At 42.8% G+C, this 19258-nt stretch overlaps 1 protein-coding gene across 1 annotated transcript; it reads left to right on the forward strand.

The window, feature by feature from the left end:
• Positions 1-10218: 10218 nt before the first annotated feature.
• LOC133917520 (uncharacterized protein At2g27730, mitochondrial-like) lies at positions 10219-11200 on the forward strand. Its single transcript, XM_062361404.1, has 3 exons — positions 10219-10682; positions 10775-10852; positions 10984-11200. Exons 1-3 carry the CDS (start codon positions 10488-10490, stop codon positions 11005-11007), a joined length of 297 nt encoding a protein of 98 aa, XP_062217388.1. The 5' UTR covers positions 10219-10487; the 3' UTR covers positions 11008-11200.
• Positions 11201-19258: the final 8058 nt, after the last annotated feature.

Below are 19258 nucleotides of genomic sequence, written 5' to 3' on the forward strand. Positions count from 1 at the left end.
GCTAACCATATCCTGGGGAATCTAATGCGCTTTCAGACCATGTTTGTTCAGTTTTTACTGACTTTTGCTACTCGGAATTAAATAATCTATTTTTTAAAATAATTTAAAAAAAATAAAAGCTGTCATTATTGATAGATACTAGAAGCTACTTGAGTAAGCTTTTATAAATTCTGAGAGGTGATGTTCCAAGAAATATTATATTCATTATACATTTGATTTACATAAAAACCAATTAAAAATAGTTTTTCTATAAACAGTTTTTAAACGAGCCTACGCCCAACAGGCCCTCTGTCGCGGTGGCGCCCGCCAATTATTAATTGCCCCTGGCCATTGGTGCGCGCGCGGCATGGTGCTGGCCGCCGTGCCGATTTTTTCGCTCATTTCTTGCAGAAGTTTGCGAGGTGGTTTCTGCAGTCTCGGCCGGCCTGGCCGGGCCAGCCCGAGCAAAGTATGCGCGTGAAACCTGCGCCATCAGAGCAGGTGGCACGGCAAGGCAAGCGAAGATAGTGAGCACACCGCACAAGGCTAGAGTAGGATGAAGGCTGAGCTCGAAGTCGCTGGAAATGCTACTACTATATTGTCGACACGGATTTCTCTTTTATTCCGAGAAATCGTTTGGAATGCACCACCAGAGAAAAAAGATTCGCAAATAATAAGTCTACTATATTGCCTTCGCGGTCGCGGAAAAGGCCCGTTGTATAGTCTATACAATCAGGGCCGTACCGTGGCATATAGCGGCTATGACGCTATGTGTAAAATTGGAATTACTCTTTTAGTAAAGAAGATATCTTTTCTCAAATACAATTGTATGTGTACTATTAAAAATAGAATTAATGTTATACGTGGTCAATATTTATAAATAAAAGAGAAATATTTGAGAAATTCATAAAAATATAATAATATCCAACCTAGAAAAGTTATAGTTTGTGAAGAGTCTATTTATATTCTATATGTTATACCATAGTGTCCAATTAGAACGGGTGATTAAATTTCAGTTGCAACAAAAGGCTAAAACATGCTTAGTACTAGTAGTATAATTCTATCTAATCTTCGCACGAAAATTCATGAGATGTAGCTGTTCGCAGTGAGATGAATGGCCAAGTTAATGGGCTGTTGACCTAATTAATAACCTAAAATTATAGAAATTAATTTTGGTAAGGTAGGATTGATGGTCACATGGGGCCCTTGCAGGGTGGGACTCTGTGTGGTTGCACACCTTGTACTTGCTAATCGACGGCCCTGTATACAATTCAATTGCTACTGAGATGAAACCCTAATTGGCCAAGTTTTTTGACATTTTCGTTTGGGGCTCTTATAAGTGGGCTCTAATACAAAACTAGAAATTGGCTCCATTAAACACTCAGATCCAAAATTCTTTATAAAGGAATTGATGACATCCTTCAAAATAAAAAAACGGAATTGGTTAGGACTAGTATAGATTGGATGGATTTGGCACAATTCGTATGTAACAGTTAAATCCCGGCTGAAATTGAAACCACATGCGTGTCCACACAACCTAGGAGCTAAGCTGATGTCAAGCATGTTTCGCCTCCTCCCTCAAGGTAAAAAAAAGAAGAGAGAGTATGTTCCGCCCTACAATTGAATCTTGTTTCAGGCCTTTCATAGAAGATGATCATGTTTAGGTACACTAGGCCATCAACCCGTGCAGGTAGCAATCTTAAAATACACTGGTAAAAATTTGTGAAATAAATGTGTTTTATGTTCAGGATTTAGAATATGAGAAAATAAAATTTTCTGTCTCCTCCAATCTGGTTCTCTTTCACACACATTCTCTGTGGTACCTTATATCTACCTTTTCTTTCAACACATTACATCAGCAAATACATCCAAATATGCATTCAGCTAAGGTAGATTTTACTTCTATTTACCAATAACCACCATATACCCATTTCGATTTCGCCTCCACATGTGTCCTCCAAAGAAAAAAGATGAGAGAATTTACCTTAGTTGAGAACCTAGTTTGGACGACGCTAAGTTGTCATTGCAGCTCTTCCCTATAGATTTCAAGTATTTGGGTTTTGGCTCCGTAGGCTCCCTTCTTAGTTGCTGCAGTAGTACAAACATGACGATCTATGACGTTCTCTGGTGCCCAGGATGTCATATTTCGTCTCCATCAATTGCATTCATAATATGATATGGTAGGTTTCACAACCACAATGGATTAAATAAAGTATGTGTCAATATTTCAGACAGTTCATCATGTTTTACATGGAAACCATCAATAGATTAGAAATTAGTCTACTAGATATCCAAAAATAATACAATCCAAGAAAGTTAGACTCGAAGTTTCCGAGTGTGGTACGACTCCTCTACCTCGATTGAATAAGGAGTTGGAAGGGTAAGTCAAGAGGATCTTGAGCCAGATTGGAGCCCAGGCAAAGCAATTGAATTCCTAACGAGGAGCTGGACAAGCAATACAAAGCAAGTCTAGTTAAATAGGAGTAGAGACAACCCATTAAGTTCCACAATGGAGTCATGCCACGACGAGATTCATCCGACAAGGGCTTCAGGATTTAGAACACAAGAGAACTCATCAAGAACCTTAGGAATAGATCTAGATATATCCCCATTCTAATTGTTTTTTCTGATATTAATCAAGACAAAATATGACGTAGGGCTATTATCCTAAGGAATGTTTGAATATGTATAAAATTACATGTCTCCTTCGATATGCACAGTTGAGGACCATGTATTCCTACTTTAAATAAGTATTTGGATAATCAACTTTACCAATTGTCGACATAGGCAGCTACAACAAGGGAGTCCTAGGGCTAGTCCCGTCTCATTTCCCCACGCGCGACTACGCTGCACCATCTAGCACTTCTTCCTTGTCGTAGGTGTCTCCCCTGCTCGCCTCCTTGTCTGGACTACAACATCACTGTTGCTCGCGGTTGTCAATACAAGGGTCATGACCTTGCACCCCATGCTTGCACCCGGCCCCTGGCGCGATGGCCCATCGTGGACAACATAGTGGCATAGGCGCAAAGGAAGCATTACGGACTGATGGGCTACCATCTACGTGCGCATATGCAAGGAATCATGGCGGCATCAAGGTAGGAGATGGTAAGAGGATGAGGATCCTCTCTTGCTCCATCGTCTCTACCTCTCTCATCTTGTGAGGCAGAGATCGATTGAGGAAGGGGAGGTCGAGTGTTGTGGCAAGGAGGTAGTGGAGGTGGAGAAACAACGGTGAAGGAAGAGGAAACGGGGAAGCGGAAGTTGGTGGTGTAGGAGAGCGACACAGGAGGAGGCGGTGGCACACTGTGAGCAGGGGAGGCAGAGGTGGTGTAGCGGGGAGGAGGTGGCAAAGGCAGTGTCGATTATCCATAAACAACCATCAAAATATTTAAAGGTAAAAATAGAGATACCTGTGGACCACAGAAGAGTATCACAAAAAGAGACAAATTTATACAAGTTTAGGTCTCTCAGAGGATAATAACTCTACGCCCTGTCTTGCCTTGATTAACTCAGGAACAAATGCTACAAACAATATATGGGGTATGTGTATCTAGTCCCAAGAAACTAGATGAATTGCCCCATGTTCTTGGTTCTAAGACCTAGTTGGATGATGAGATTTTCTGCCGTGGATCTTCGATGGGTATGTAGTTTCTATCCGACTAGGTTAGATTTAGGGTTTCGCCACTTTGGGATCTTAAAGGCGTGAGTTGCTTTGCTGTTGAACGGTTTCAATTGGCGTGTCTTGGATGTACCCCTCCCCTCATTTTATAGTCATGGTAAGACAGACGTAAGCTACCCGGACTCCTTCAGAGCGTTTCTTCTTTATATCGTAGATCTTCTGGATATCTAGGAAAGACCTACCAAATATGAGGATAACTTCCTTATCGAACACAATTACTTACCTGATATTTATCTACATGCTTAGATACTCTATGGCAGTTACAAATCATACTTGAACATGTAAAGGGCATGTGCGGTGTGAGTATTCCTCCTAGATGCACCACATTTATATAATATATAATAAATAATCATATATCCTTGCCATGCGGTGTTCTCTATTTTTTTAAGATCGGGAGGAGACGATGAAGACTTTAGACAACGCTCGATCCTAGCTACTCTCGTTGCCAGTGCTCCTAAGATAGGTCTTGAGCCAGCCTAGGTGGAGTAATCCCCAATTAGCACATGCGGGATCAGCGAGAGTGGATGGGCAACTCATGGCCAACAGAACAGGTTGCACCAGCGAGAGTGCATGTTGCTACTGTGGGTCGCATGTAATAGCCCAATTTTCTAAAACCAAAAGAAATAAAGATTATTTTCATAAACAAAATAGAAACTTTAGCAAAGTAAAATAAAACCCTATATATATACATGCATAGATGTGTGTCACTGCAACAAAAACAGTCATCCGTGCCACCCCATCAATGCCGGTTAGGATAGAACTAGCACTAATAAAGTATCAGTACTGGTTCATAACTTCCTGCATTCGATCAACGATTGAGCCAGATTGAACCGGCACTGATACTGAGCCGACACTGATACTTTATTAGTATCGGCTGGTAATAATGAGTCAGCTAAAAAACCAGCACTGATACTTTAGTGTTGGTTGGTAAACATGAGCCATATTACAGCCGGCACTGAAATTTCAATCAGACCTGAAATCTAAATTCGCTCAGGTTTGCTCGTGTGTTGAGGTTCAATCAATCTCTCATTCCCTTGTCTCTTCCGCACCTTCCTCTCTCTCTCTCTCCCTCTCTCTCTCTCTCTCTCTCTCTCTCTCTCCCTTATCTCTTCGGTTGCTTTCTCTTCCACACTATTCCTCTCTCTCTCTCTCTCTCTCTCTCTCTCTCTCTCTCTCTCTCTCTCATCTCTTATAGTCCCCATCGCTCCTCTACTCGTGGCTACAACACCTCACGGTACCCAACCCATCTCGCTCCTCCCCTACTTGTCGCTCTACTGTGCGACCCCACCCTACAACAACGTGCTCAACCCCTTCTGCGACGCCGCCGCCAACCCATTCTTGTGTCGCCTCGCGCCCGATACGCTCCCCGTCGAGCTCTTCCCCATACACTCTAGCATCAACGAGGCAGATCAGCGTCCGTCGCGGAGGGGCAGGGACAATCATGACAACGATGATGACAAGGAGGACGAGGATGGTCAGAATTGATATGTTTATTCTCTGATTGGGTGATGTGCGCGTTGTAGTTTTTCTCCGATCGGGAGTGGTTTTGTTTGTTTTTTACTTGAATTGTTCATTATGTTCGTTATGATGCTTTGTTATTGAAATAAAATTGATGTTGTCGCATTTTTCTATCAGTGTCGGTTAAGATTTTGCTTGGGCTAGTAAAGTAACAACTGGGTGGAATTGTTCACGTGCAGGGGACGACCAGGACGAGTTTGAGAAGGAGAGGAAGAGGAACAAAAGAGTGATGATGATGCAGCCAATAGCACTAGTCATCACATTTGGAAATTTCTTTGGTTAATCTTTTGCACTTGTAATGATGGTTGGGATGTCTCTAGATGTTTGAGATGCTAGTTTTGTTTATGAAATTTTTAAATGCAGGTCCAACATTTTTGATCTAATCTAATGTGACATAACTTTTTGTTTACAGTAGTGATGCTACTGTGTTTGTACCGATCTTGTTCTATTCTTGCATCACATGCTTGCATTTGTGTGATCTTGTTCCGTTCTGCGATTCAGTCAGTGACTCATCGGATCGAAACAGTGGCGGCAGCGATGGCCGAGCCGGTTTGATTTCAAGCCAACTCGTTTATTGTTTTTTGGCTCCCTGGAACCTTTTCAGTGCCGGTCGGTAACTATGGATCAACACTGATAATAAGCTTTTCAGTGCCGGTTGGTAACTATGGACCAGTAATCAATGCTGGTTCAAAAATCAGCACTGATAGTGTTTTTGAGCCGACATTGATGATCATTTATGTAGTAATGGGTATACATATATAAAGGTATGTAAATACATGTATAAGTATATATATATATATATATGTATAAAGGGATATGTTTTCTTTCTATGAGAATATATAAATATACATACATATGTATACCTATAACTAAATGTTTGCTTATTTGATTGCAATGTGAGCTAATATGTATGTAAGTATAGAGTATATGTTATATATGTATATATACACACATGTATATACAAGATAATACATAGAGTAAAGTAGAAAAGAAATAGAAAAGGAATAAGAAAAAGGAAAAAAAGAGTTCAGGCCGAAACTCTCTAGACCAACCCACCTCCTCTCCCTCCCTCTCTCGGTTTGCTTGCCGAAACTGGCCAGGCCGTAGTCCCTCTCTTCTTTTCTTCCCTAGGCCGCGTGCGCGAGATGCAACTCATTGGCGTAATTGTCTTCCTCTCGCCATTCTCCACTGGCTCTTGTTCACTGATCGACACCAACATGGGAACCCAGCCAAATTCTTCTCAGATTTGAGATGATTTCTGTCTAGAAGGAAGAAGACATGAAGGAGGAGGACATCAAGACCAATTGGGGCGCTATCTATAGAAGGAAGCGGTTCAAACGAGGAAAATTGAACTCGTGAACAACTCAGACTCCGTGGAACCCTAACCGTGTAGGATCGGGACACCCTCACCTACCTGGGTATATATGTCGACCCCTGGCCCTCCTCTTGTCACGCCGCACTTTTTCCCCATAGAACCGAGGAACCCTAGAGCATCCGAAGGTCACTGCAATAGCTTGTTGTCGCCAGCCATCTCTGAAGCTTGCTGACGTCTGCTCATAGCTTAAATGAGATCACTATGAGAATCTCGTTCTGTACTGCCACTCATTGGTGTGATTCATGAAGCGCAATGAGGTTTTGGTGTTGCTCAGGTGAGGTGCCACCGTGGGAGAGCTTCTCGGCGCCGTCCTCACACGGGAGATCGAAGAGGTAACCGTCCTCGCCATCCAATCTAGGTTAGCCATGTCACCTGCCACATCATTTGGCCATCAGCTCTCTCGCCCATGTGGTAGTGCCACGTCGGACGTGTATGCTTACGTGCCATATCCAGTCAGCCTTTTTATTTTCTTTTTGATTTATTTTTGTTTGCTGATGTCATATATAGTATATATTGTGCAATATTAGTTTTAGTTTAAAAATAATTATTAAAATAGGATTTATTTAGAAAATAGTTTAATAGTTTTATTTAATTATGTTTAATATTTTTATATAGTTTTATAATTCTAATAAATGCTAGAAAATCATAGATGCATCTGGAAAAATTCTAGAAAATTCATAGCAATATAATTTCATATGTAAATAATCTTTTCGGTCCTATTTTAATCTTTCAGAGGTCATAACTTGTTAACCGTACTTCTAATTTGACTCGTTCTTTCGTCATGTTGTCCGGAAAAGTGTGGTATTGTGTGTGATGATGTTTGTTGTGTGATATTTTGTTCTTTTTGGACCTTATTGTTTATATGTTGCCTTTTTTCTTATGTTACGAGTAGACACTAATGTACAAGAGGAGTTAGAAGGATTGCAGAAAACTGTAAAGATCCAACTGAGTATAGTGAAGACAAGTTATGTCTTGAGTATATTTATCTCAATTTTTAAAATGTTCTATTATACAAACATTCATGCTAATAATCTGTCAGGAATCCCAAGAGTTAGGTTTTATCCTAGTTTTCACTTATTATCCTTATCGTCGTGGTTATGGTTTTGGGTTATGGAAGGGTAGATGATGTTTACCTTTAATTTGGGATGATGATCATGATAATTGCTCTACGAAATTTGATAATGACCATATGCAACAATGATAAAAGATGATGATATAATTTCTGTGGCAACATGATATAGGGATTTGAGCAATGGTTTAATGAGATTGATACAGGTTGTACAGTTAGGATGTGGTAGCCTTGCTCAAATATAATAACCGGTTTGTTGAGTGATCTTTTCCATGTAAACAGTACAACCACAAGCCTGGAATAAGATGTGTCTATCTGATTAATATGCATACTCCCAGTATTGTGTAGATCATCCAGTTGTGTGGAATGGAATGGTGTACTTATAAGGTGTTTCATTGGCGCAAGAGGGACCTTCCGTTGATGAGGTGTATTCATGCGACGGTGTCAGTGGGAAATGGAGAGAGGGCCTCTTTCTGGTTCTCTAGTTGGTTGAATGGTAATGCTCCTCACAACATTGTGCCTCTCATTTTTAACAAATCCTGGAGGAAAATTTTCAATGTGAAAGTCGGTCTTACCCAACAAAGATGGCTACGCTACATTCAAACCCTGGAGACGGATGAAGAGCTTCAACAGCTAATTGCCTTATGGTGTCTGGTGCATGATATTATCCTACATGTCGATGTTCAGGATTCCATCTCTTGGAAATGGACAGCAAACAGACAACACTCCACTAAAAGCGCTTATGATATCCAGTTTGCAGGATGTTTTAAAAGGTATATATGCAGAATATCTGGAGAGCCAAAGCAGAGCAAAAAGGCAAAATGTTTGCTTGGATCCTTTTGCAAAACAAGATTCTAACCGCGGACAATTTGGCGAAAAGAAGTTGGCCGCACAACCAAATTTGCCAATTATGTGATCAAGCAAATGAAACCGCTGTGCATTTGTGCAAGGATTGTGTCTACACTAGGGAGATTTGGATGCATATTTCGCATTGATTGCATTTTGAAGACTTGCCGCCTCTCAGCCAATTCCGTACTATTTCTGGTTGGTGGAAAGCCTCTTCAAGAGTGATTGATCGAGAACTTCGGCGAGACTTCAATGGAATTGTGATTACTTTTTGGTGGAATATTTGGAAGGAGCGGAATCGAAGAACGTTTCAAAACAAAAAAGAAGAGGCGCTCAAGGTCGCACTGTTACTCAAAGAGCACATCGACGACATCCTTGTAGTGTTGCCTGCAGTTTATTAGTCTTTCTGTTTCGGTTTAACCGTTTCTTCTTTCCCTTTCCTTCGGTTGTCGTAGCTTAACTGGTGCTTAGGTGAGCTCTAGCTCTGATTTTGTTTTTCTTCGCAGGCCGTGTTTCTTTTCTCTTAGCGTTCCTGTCTCCTTTTTACTCCTAGTCTAATAAATCGGCAGACCTCCTGCCGACTTTCTAAAAAAACAAAGTGTTCCTTTGGTTCCTAGAAAAGAATGCTTGCTTAACTAAAGATAATTTTCTTCAGCACAATTGTATCGGGGATGGGACCTGTGCATTCTGTACCCAATTTGAAACTTGTTCTCATCATTTTGTCTTATGCCCTGTTTCAAAATCGGTATGGGGGTTTGTGGCACTTTGTATTGGTGCTGATACAATACCAAATTATTTTCATCAATATATCACCTGGATTAAGATATATTTGGCTAATGGACAACCTTCCTATGTGATTAGTTTGGCTGCAATCTGTCGGTCAATTTGGAGAGCCAGGAATAAAGCCTGTTTTGAACAAAAAGTTTATTCATGACCTGAGTGAGATTGTTTTTCATGCTTGTTCTTTTCTTAAAATGTGGGCTGATCTTTCGAAGGATATGAGCAAGGAGGAATTATTGTGTGGTGCTCAGGGCCTTCTTCAGACGGTGACTCAAGTGCTTGTTGCCAACAACCGGCAAGGCAGCATAATGTACATAATATATGTACATATTAATCAGCCTGGTGGACGCCTGGCGATCCTCCTAGAAGACGTTCAGCTGGAAGATCAGGTGCAGGAAGATGTTGACCAAGCCTGATGCAGTTTCGCTCATCTTCAGTGTTGCAGCTCGTTCTTCTGTTTTCTGGAATGTTTCAGACTATATTTGTTTTTGTTCTGTCTGGCCGTGAACATGTACGGGCTGGTGAACCCTTAGTTTCCCCAGTTGTTTCCTTATGTTAGGCTGTTTGGTTCCGTTTCGGTACTCTATTTGCGCTTTCCCTAAAATGTTGTCAGACTCGGTTGTAACAGACAGTCCGTTATGATATCATGTAAGACCATTTCTAATAGCTACCTCAAATTTTTATCCTCAAAATACTATTACAGCATCCCCTATCATCAACATTGTAGCAGTACTGTATCACTGGATACATCATCAACATTGTAGCAGTACTGTATCACTGGATACAAGATCTGTTGGAGATGAATTTCTAGTGCTACAGTACACTGCGAAGTACTGTAGCACTAGAATTCGTAGATTTAGAGACTTCGTTGGAGATAACCTAAATGGGTTCCCCGTCCTTAGAAAAGCTCAGGGAAAAAAAAAGGCAATACAAGCGTTCGAGTCGCAGTTTTTCCCAAAACCATGTTCTGTACCAGTTCCAAGAAGAAAAAACTCTTTTTGTTCTTTATCCGGCTCATGAGCTCATCTTTATCTTCATTCACATGAGAATCCGGCTGGTTCGGAGCGTCGGCCGGACACCGACAGACCCTGCTAGACTTAGAAAAAGGCGAAGGCACCCACCAGTAGAAATAGACGGACCATTTCGCTGCGCCGCTCGATCCCCGTTGAAGGCACGAGCGAGAGTCATCGACGACTTTTCGCGTCATCTTGTTCTCGGGGCGCAAGAAGGCGTGCGGTGGGATGGCTACAAGAACGGCCGTGAGGAGGATTCCCCAGCCTGCTAACTGGGCAGTGGTTGCGGAGGCCGTGGCGAGGAGGATGGAGGGCGTGGGCGGTGGCGGTGGCGGTGGCCTCGTGCCGCGCTACTTCAGCGGCAAGACCTCTGGCAGGGTGCTCGGCGAGGAGGAGAGCGCCGCCGAGAACGTCTACATAAAGGTGATGATCGATTACTGCTGCGTGTGCGAGTGCTGGGATTTGATTGTGCTAATTACTCCTAACTAATTACACCGAGCTGATTGATTAAGCAGAGGATGGAGCGGGAGAAGCTGAGGAGGAAGGCGGACAAGGACAAGGCCGAGGCAGCCAAGAGGGACAAAGGGGACAAGGTGCGAAGCCAGCAATCATTTACCACCAGCTTGTTTAATTCATGATTTATCTCGCATCGTTTTCAAGAAAACTCTGAATTCTTTGGGTTGTTTGTGATGATATGTTTTTGCTCTTGGTTGGTTGATTGCAGAAGGGTGAGGCACATCCGAGGTGATGATCAGATGATACGGTGATGGTGTGGAGAAGGTTATGGATAACTCTGCCCGTGGTGTGTTATCAATATGAACTGTACTCGTAGTGATTCTATCTTGTCGTTGTAAATTAATAGTAGCGGGTTTCTCGAGCCGACTATGTCCGCAGTCTGTATGATAAATAATGAATAAAACAAACAGAAACTTGCAGTACTACGCGATGTTGTGGGATGTCGAGACTGGTCAAAAATACCAATTTCACACGTACGATGGGTCTAGAAATCAATTTCTAACATATGGTAATTTTATAAATTAATATTATTATAACATTACACTTTATTATTATTAAATGGCTTATAAAGTGATCATCGAGGATGAAGATCTAAATAAAACTACGTAACTACGCAATTTCTCTAATTCTTCGTAACATCTTCGTAGACACGATTAACGTATAATACATCTTAGAACAATATATCCTCAGCGAACTCTTCGATTTCTTCTCTAACTGAGTATTTAGTGATAACAAGAATAAGCACATATCATACTCAACAAGTTATAAGAAAATATTATATGTACAAGGCTTGAGAGCAACATGACAATATAGTTCTTTTGTATAAAATGGCATTTAAGTAAAAGCATTTGAAAAACAATAGTAATAAAATAATTAACTGTAAATAAACAACTACCTCAAGATTCCAATAATCTTAACTTAATCAACCTTTTAACATTTCAACTAAAGTTCCTACCACCAATGTTGAACAACACCTCAACTATAGTTCTCACTACGATGATTGACCAAACCAATCAAATCATCAAGTTCTAATTATTTGAGGTTTTTCTTACCACTCATAACCGTGAATACGGCTAATTAACCAGTTTTATACTCTGCAGAAGTCTCAATTTCTTTGACAACATTTCTTGAGCCATCTTAACCGGGTCCTTGCCCAAGGTCACACGCTTAGCAAGCCTGATACTCCTTCTAGGAGTGCTGGTGGGGTTTGGCTCGTTTGAAGATGCCCCAAGGGAGGTGGGTAATGGAGAGCATTAGATAATGGGAATTTTGATTGGAGTGGTGACTGATGCAATGAACTCTTGAACGTCAGTTACTTGCACTTGGTCACCAGCGCCTGGAAGGTCAGTACGATCGGTGTTGCTCCATTAGTCCGCCGGCAAGGCCCTTGGGACACCGCTAGGTTGGATCTACTGAACAAACACTTGAGGTGGCGTCCTGACCAGGGCGGCTGCAGACGCATCAGTGGCAGTAGGGGCTGGATCATAGGGTGGAGGTAGCACCAACGGAGGGATCCTTGTAAGCAGGGAATCTGCATGGAGATCAGCACTCTCGCGCCAAAGCGATGGTGTGTATTCCGGAGAAAGCACCAGTGGGCTATCTAGAGTTGGAGTCGAATCCTTCAGACCAGAAGTTGCCTCCCCACCTTGGACTGCAGTGGCTTCGATAACAAGAGGGGCCATAGGCGGGCAGGGGATGCCAGATGGTCGTTTGATGAACCCTGCATAGGAGGAGAATGAGCCCAGCTCAGCTAACATTGGATCAAAAGCATTCGGACATGGGCTGCAAGGCGTGCTCGGGAGGAAGTCAATTGTAGCACTGTGACCTTCAGAAGGCAGTCGGAGATGCTCAGGATGACGAGGCGTGCACACCGAGGCAATTGGCAAGGCGAAAGAGAATTTCTTGCACCATGATCTCTTCTGGATTGCGGGCTGTTGGCGGTGCACCGGGCTTCAGGAGGTGAGACCGAAAACCGGTAGGCACCCCGGCGGTGTACCTGGTGCCCATGGACACCTCCTTCGCGGACTGCACTGCCTTCATCGCGACATGGGCATGAAAGGCGAGACCAGAGTGAACTGCTTCGGTGCCGTCGTTGATTACGCCGGGGACGATCGTCATCGGTGTCCTCATCGTGATCCCTACAGCCACGACTGCTGCCACTGTGGCAGGGACACTGAGGAGGATGGGTGGCCTGGACACCCCCATCCAGCAATCCGTAATGCCAGTCCAGGATGCACTCCCAACGGCGGTTGCTGATGTGAGGATCCGGGGGGTTGCTTGTGAGGAAGGCAAGGTCTTGGATCACCTCCAAGTGAATGAAGAGCCGGTAGGATTGCCCAGCCTTGAGGTCAGAAGGCCTGTCATAGCGAAACTCGACATCATACCTTGGGATGGAGATTGGTGGCAGTTCGCGGTACGCTTGGGTGACTGTGAGCCACACCATCTTCGGAATGTGGCTTGGATTGTTACACAAAGCCCACAAATCAAAGGTCCACGTACGCTCCCTCCTTCTTGACTGTTCTTCAAGATAGTGCAGCGAGCATTGTCCCCCAATCACCAATGCCGCCACCTCCTCAAACCACGCATGGGCTGGGAGGCCCTCAATGTGCAGCCAGACGTGAAAGTCCCAGTTGGTGGAGTCCGCAAAACTCCGCTCATTCCAAGCCGCAAAGCGGAAATCACAACCTCAGTAGGGCAGCCTGTGAGTGTTGACGACCTCATCACGAACTCATCTGCTGGCGAAGATGATGAGGAAGTCCTCCGGGTGGTGCTTCACTACCAGGAAATCCTGCACACCGATGCGAAAAGATGTCATGAGAGCATCGGAGAGAATAGAGGGTCCGTGTCTGGTCGAGCCCCGATCTTCCAGCAGGCAGCCGCTCTATCAAGCAACAGTTCTTTCCGGTGTTTGATGTTTCCCATTACAGCCACTGCCACGAACTCCTCCAGTGGCAGGGCCGTCGGATCGCCGGGGAAGCTGGCCATCACAGGGGACACTGCAAGCTTGGAGGGTGCAAGACTTGGGGGGGTTTGATTCAGAACCGGCCCGCAAGGGTGGGGGAAGGTGGACACGCTGGAGCTCAGAGCAGGAGCGGCTGGAGGGAGGGGCCTTCAAATAGCACTTGCTTGAGCGATGGCCGGAGCCCTTGCAAAGCCAACATTTAGTGGGGTCGCGGTAGCAAGCAACACGGTGGTCGGAGGCTAGATAGTTGAAACACCTGCCCTACAAACTTCTCAGGTAGCTGGTCAACAGGGCGTGCTTTGCTGCCTTAATTGTAGCGCTACCAGAGGGGCAAAGCCTTGAATGCGATTGATCCTTTCGCCACCAGAATTTTGGCTTCACAAAGCTCCAGCCTTATGCATCCAAAGCTCCACCTCGAGCCCAACGCTCTGCATCCGTTGAGGATTTGTCGTACCAAAGATCTTGCTCATATCTACTGCCTCTGGCCATGGATGAAATGCAAACCTACTCCCCTTCCTGTTGACCACAGCGTTTTGAGGTACGAAGCACGCCAGCTTGAAAGCGATGCGAGGGAGCTTGAATGTGATGTGAGGAGGGCCATTGAAGAGTTGAACTGATCGAATCCCATGCCCGAGAATCTGGTGAAGAGAGAGATCTGCTCGTGGTAGCTGCAGGTTCCTTGACCGGTGGTAACTGAACTATGATGCCGTGAGCAGCGCCTACACGGGAGGTATGGGCAGGTGAGGACACATCAGCTGGCCACACGGAGCTTGAATGTGGCACCGAAGATGAGGGCAGAGCAAAAAAGGCTTTTGCTGAACACGGCCGCGCTCCAAACATGATGACGTCCGCAAAGGAACACTCCACTCTGACCTCATCAGAGCACGGATACTAGGAAGCGCTGCGAACCTTGTGGATCTGGTCGGAAAGTGCGCTGGATAGATTGCTGGGTGCAGCTGACATATCTGAACAAGACACAACTCCAATGAGGCTTTGAGGTTCAACTTCAGCAAGGGAAAGTCGGGATGAAAAAGGAGGGGATGGTGGCAGGCGACAAATCTGAAGCAAAGAGGGTGAGGGTGGGGTGGATTTTGGTAGGATTTGGAGAGGATTTGAGGTTGGGGCGGGGGGGGGAGGGGGGAGGGATGAGTCGCCAGAACTTCCTGGGGGAGGCAACGGCTCCATCTCTACGAAAGAAACACTTTGATCTTAAGAGGAACTTTTGCCTTCCAAATATAGGAAATATGGTGGTTAGGAGAATCTCTCACAAACCAATTGTAAAGGGATTTTACAGTGTATATAACCTTGTCATATTTCCAAGAAACAACGTCATCATTTTCAGTCAACTGAGTATTGGATACCAAACATCGAATCAAATCCCATTGTCTCTGCAGCTCCCTATTAAGTCATCTCCGAAAGGAGAAGTTCCAATTAATAGCAAATCTAGATCATACAAGTATCCCTTTGTTATGACAGATGCAATAGAGAATAGGAAATAAAATAGCAAAAGGTTTAGGAGTAATCCAAGAGTCCTCCCAAAACCTGGCTATTTTTCCATTACCCACTAGAATCTTCCTGCCATTAAGGTATAAAGGCTTAATCTTAAGCAAATCAGCCCAACAAGGAGAGTCATCAACTCTATGTTGGATAGCAGCCACAAAAGAATTGGCACTGTATTTCTTTTGGACAATCATTTGCCACACCGCTTATGTTCAAGACGCCACCACCATTTACATAACAAAGCTAGATTCATGTTCCTTAAGTCTATGATCCCTAGGCCTCCTTTCTTTTTAGGTCTACAAATCTTAGATCAATTCACCAAATGATATTTCTTTTTTAGGCTACCACCTTGCCAAAATAATTGCCTCCTAGCTTTATCCATCCTTTCCATGCTTTTGATGATAGTTTTGGGTATTAAGTAGTACATTGACATATGATAGGTCAGGACATTAGATAAGTTAGCATTAATAAGAGTGATTCTGCCTCCCAACAGACAAGACCTCCTTTCCATACATCTAGTTTTTTTAAAATCTTTTCTTCAGATTTCACCCAATCACTGATATGCAGCCTACTAGGGCTGTCTAGAACCCCCAAGGTACTTAATTGGGAAATAGTCTATTTGGCAATGAAACAGATGAGCATAAGCAGAAGCAATGGTAGAATCACCACTTAAGATCAAAATCTCACTCTTTTGAAAATTTATCTTCCATCCAGATATCATCTCAAAAAGGTACAACAACATTTTCAAATTATTGGTCTTTTCAAAATCATGTTGAATACATAGAATAGTATCATTAGCATATTGTAAAATAGTAATACCTCCCTCAAACAGATGAGGTACCAAACCAGTAATAGTCTCATTCTCCTGGGAAGACTAAATCATCCTGGCTAACCAATCATCAACAAGATTGAACAAAAAAGGTGAGAGAATCTCATTGCCTCACCCTTTTGTGACTTTCAAAGTAAGGGCCAATCTGATTGCTCAAATTAACACTAAGTGTGCCATCAGTAACCACTTGCTAGATCCAAAGTTTCTACTTATGACTGAAACCTTTGATATTCAAACATTCAAAAAAGTAAATTCTAGCACTTTATCATAATTCCTCCCAAAATATAATTTGAGAACTATCCCAATTTGATTTTTCTTTTAGTTTCATGTAATATCTCATGAAGAGATAGGACCCCATCTATAATGTTCCTATTTTTAATAAGGCATTTTGGCATCTACTAATAAAAAAGCTTGTCCATAAGAGGTTCCATTCTAATAGTCAAAACTTTAGTTGAAAGCTTATAAGAGCAGTTCAACACACAAATAGGTATGTACTGTTGAATTCTATCAGCCTCAGGAACTTTAGGCAATAAAGTAAAAAGTCCATAGTTAAGCCTACTGACATTGAGCTTCCCTTCATAAAAATCATTGAACATGAGAATGATATCCTGCTTGACAATAGGCCAACATTTTTGATAAAACTCAGCAAGGAAATCATTAGGTCCTGTAGCCTTATTACTATCCATTTGAAAAAGAAACATACTTAATTTCCTCTTCAGAGAAAGGTTTATCAAGAAGATCATGATAAGATTCATTCAAATTTTCAGAAGGAGCCCACAAATTAGGATCTATAGGAATCAAATCACCAGGAGTAGGGCCAAACACTTATAGTAACTAGTGGCATGTTGTAAAAGAGCCTCATCCCCATAAATTGGCTCATCATTGTGCACAAGAGAAAAGATATAATTCTTTCTCCTCTTGCCATTAGCAATACTATGAAAGTATTTAGTATTATTATCTCCTTTTAGAATCCAATTAGCATGAGAACTTTTGAACCATAAAAGTTCTTCATCAAGATTTAGTTGATGTAATTCAGCTAGGAGACATGATTTCCTATGGGCAAGACCACTTTCAAGAGGCCCAGTCTCTTCTAAAGCCTCAAGAGTAGCTAACTCAGCATTAAGCATATTCATTTTCTTTTTTCATTGACCAGTAAAATTACCACCCCACCCTTTAAGATGGAACAACACTATTCTTCCCTGGAATAACAGTATCCCATATTTTCTTTACCACACCCATAAAAGAGGTACATTCCAACAAGGACAACTCAAATCTAAACAAAGGATTAACCTTCTTATTGGAGACAGTGGAAAGGATGACACATTGCTCTAGGCAATTTATGGACAATAACCTATGGGTATAAAGCTTCTCAAGTATGATTCACCAAAATTCTGTCTATTTTTTCAAGAGTGGGCATCACCCTATTATTAGACCAGTGAAATTCCCCCACTCAGATGTAACTCTCTCTCAAATCATAAGAACGAATAATGTTGTTAAAATGGTGGGAAAATGAGACAGACATGTAGGTCTATTTTTTCAGAAGTATATCTCAAGCATAGTTGTTAAGGCGCCGGTATATCATCGCTATGGCGACAATATAGCGCCATGGCAGAAAATCCGTGGTCACCACACCAACGCCATGGCTTCAGCGAGTATGGCATCCATTGTAGCTGTCGGATCTCCTCTATCTCACCTGGATCTCACCGTCACGCCATCTACCCCCACTATTGATCCACCCGCCCGTCGCCTAGCCCGCCTCTCTGACCGCCTCTCTGGTCTGGCCCTCCTCCCGCCCATCGCCTAGCCCACCAGGCAATTCCTACGAATTCTACATTGCATGTCACATACTGCTATTCATGGCAGCAAAGGATATAAAATCCCCAGATATAAGATAATTGCATAGTCTTTTCATAGCTGCTTTTATTCATTATAAATATCCGATGATAAAATGATTTTGCTCATGCTACTTGCATACTTTTTCCATAACTACTTTCATTCAGCAGGAATTCAGCTTACTGGATGGCAACATCGAGGATTCTGCACTCTCCAACATTCGAGCATGGATCACCTCGTTCTTAATGACCGAATTCGTCTCTTCAAAAGGTGAGTTCTATTGTAGAAAGGCAGGGCTCTGACTTATGTAATTTTTGGTTGCACTTTTGACTTATGTAATTTGTAACTATCTTGATGTAATTTGTGGTTGCACTTTTGACTTATGTAATTCAAGGCTGCACTTTCGACTTTCGTAATTCGAGCTCTTGATGTGGACTTGCGTTGTTGTATGTTTCAAGGACTTTTGATTATGTAATTTATGGTTGTATATCTCGTGACTATGGCATGAATGTATCTGGATGTGTCTTATTTGCAGGAGAAGATGACTGGCAAATTCTAATATTGCTTCAGGATACAGCCAGGAAATAGGTAAATCTCTTCGTGGAATGAGACTATTAGTGACGGGTGGTAAATTCACCCGTCACTGATGACCGAGTCTCAATGATGGGTATCTTTCCAACCTGTCTATGGAACTCAGTCATTAGAGACGGGTTGAAAAGATACCCATCACTAATGAATCATAACACCAGTGACGGGTTATAGCTACCTGTCACTGGTTCTAATTAATTAGTGACAAGTGGTAAATACACCCGTCACTAATAACTCGATCACTAGTGATGGGTTGTTGTTGTCACCCGTCACTAATGACCGAGTCCTAGAGACAGGTTGGAATCTACCCATCACTAATAACTCAGTAACCAATGACGCATGGTAAGAAACCATCACTGATGACTCGGTCAGTAGTGACGGTTTGTAGTTAACACCCATCACTAATGACCGAGTTTCAAAGACGGGTTGGAAAGCTACCTATCACTAGGGATCGATAATTTGTGACAGGTGGTACATACACCCATCACTAATGATGGCCACAGTGATGGGCAACAGGCCTACTCAGGTCATAGGAGACGCATTTTAGTGACGGGTCTCAATTATGACCCGTCATTGGTGATTATCATTAGTGACGGGCCCCAACTCATCACTAATGTCTTATCATTAGTGACGTAATAAGAGTGACGGGTGCTGTAACCGTCACTAATGATGGTTATCACCCGTCACTAATATGTTGTTCTAGCATAGTGCATGTATTGTCTCGGAAGGGCAGCTGGGAGGACTAACTAGGTTTGATCGAGTTTTCTTAGA

This window comes from Phragmites australis, chromosome 5, assembly GCF_958298935.1.
Source record: "Phragmites australis chromosome 5, lpPhrAust1.1, whole genome shotgun sequence".
Classification (NCBI taxonomy): Eukaryota; Viridiplantae; Streptophyta; class Magnoliopsida; order Poales; family Poaceae; genus Phragmites; species Phragmites australis.

What these genes read in the sequence shown, in the direction of transcription:
- LOC133917520 (XM_062361404.1), top strand. Translation starts at nt 10,488, where the DNA reads ATGGCTACAAGAACGGCCGTGAGGAGGATTCCCCAGCCTGCTAACTGG. An exon ending in CCGAGAACGTCTACATAAAG is followed by an intron (nt 10,683 to 10,774) that starts GTGATGATCGAT and finishes TTGATTAAGCAG; the next exon opens with AGGATGGAGCGGGAGAAGCT. An exon ending in AGAGGGACAAAGGGGACAAG is followed by an intron (nt 10,853 to 10,983) that starts GTGCGAAGCCAG and finishes GGTTGATTGCAG; the next exon opens with AAGGGTGAGGCACATCCGAG.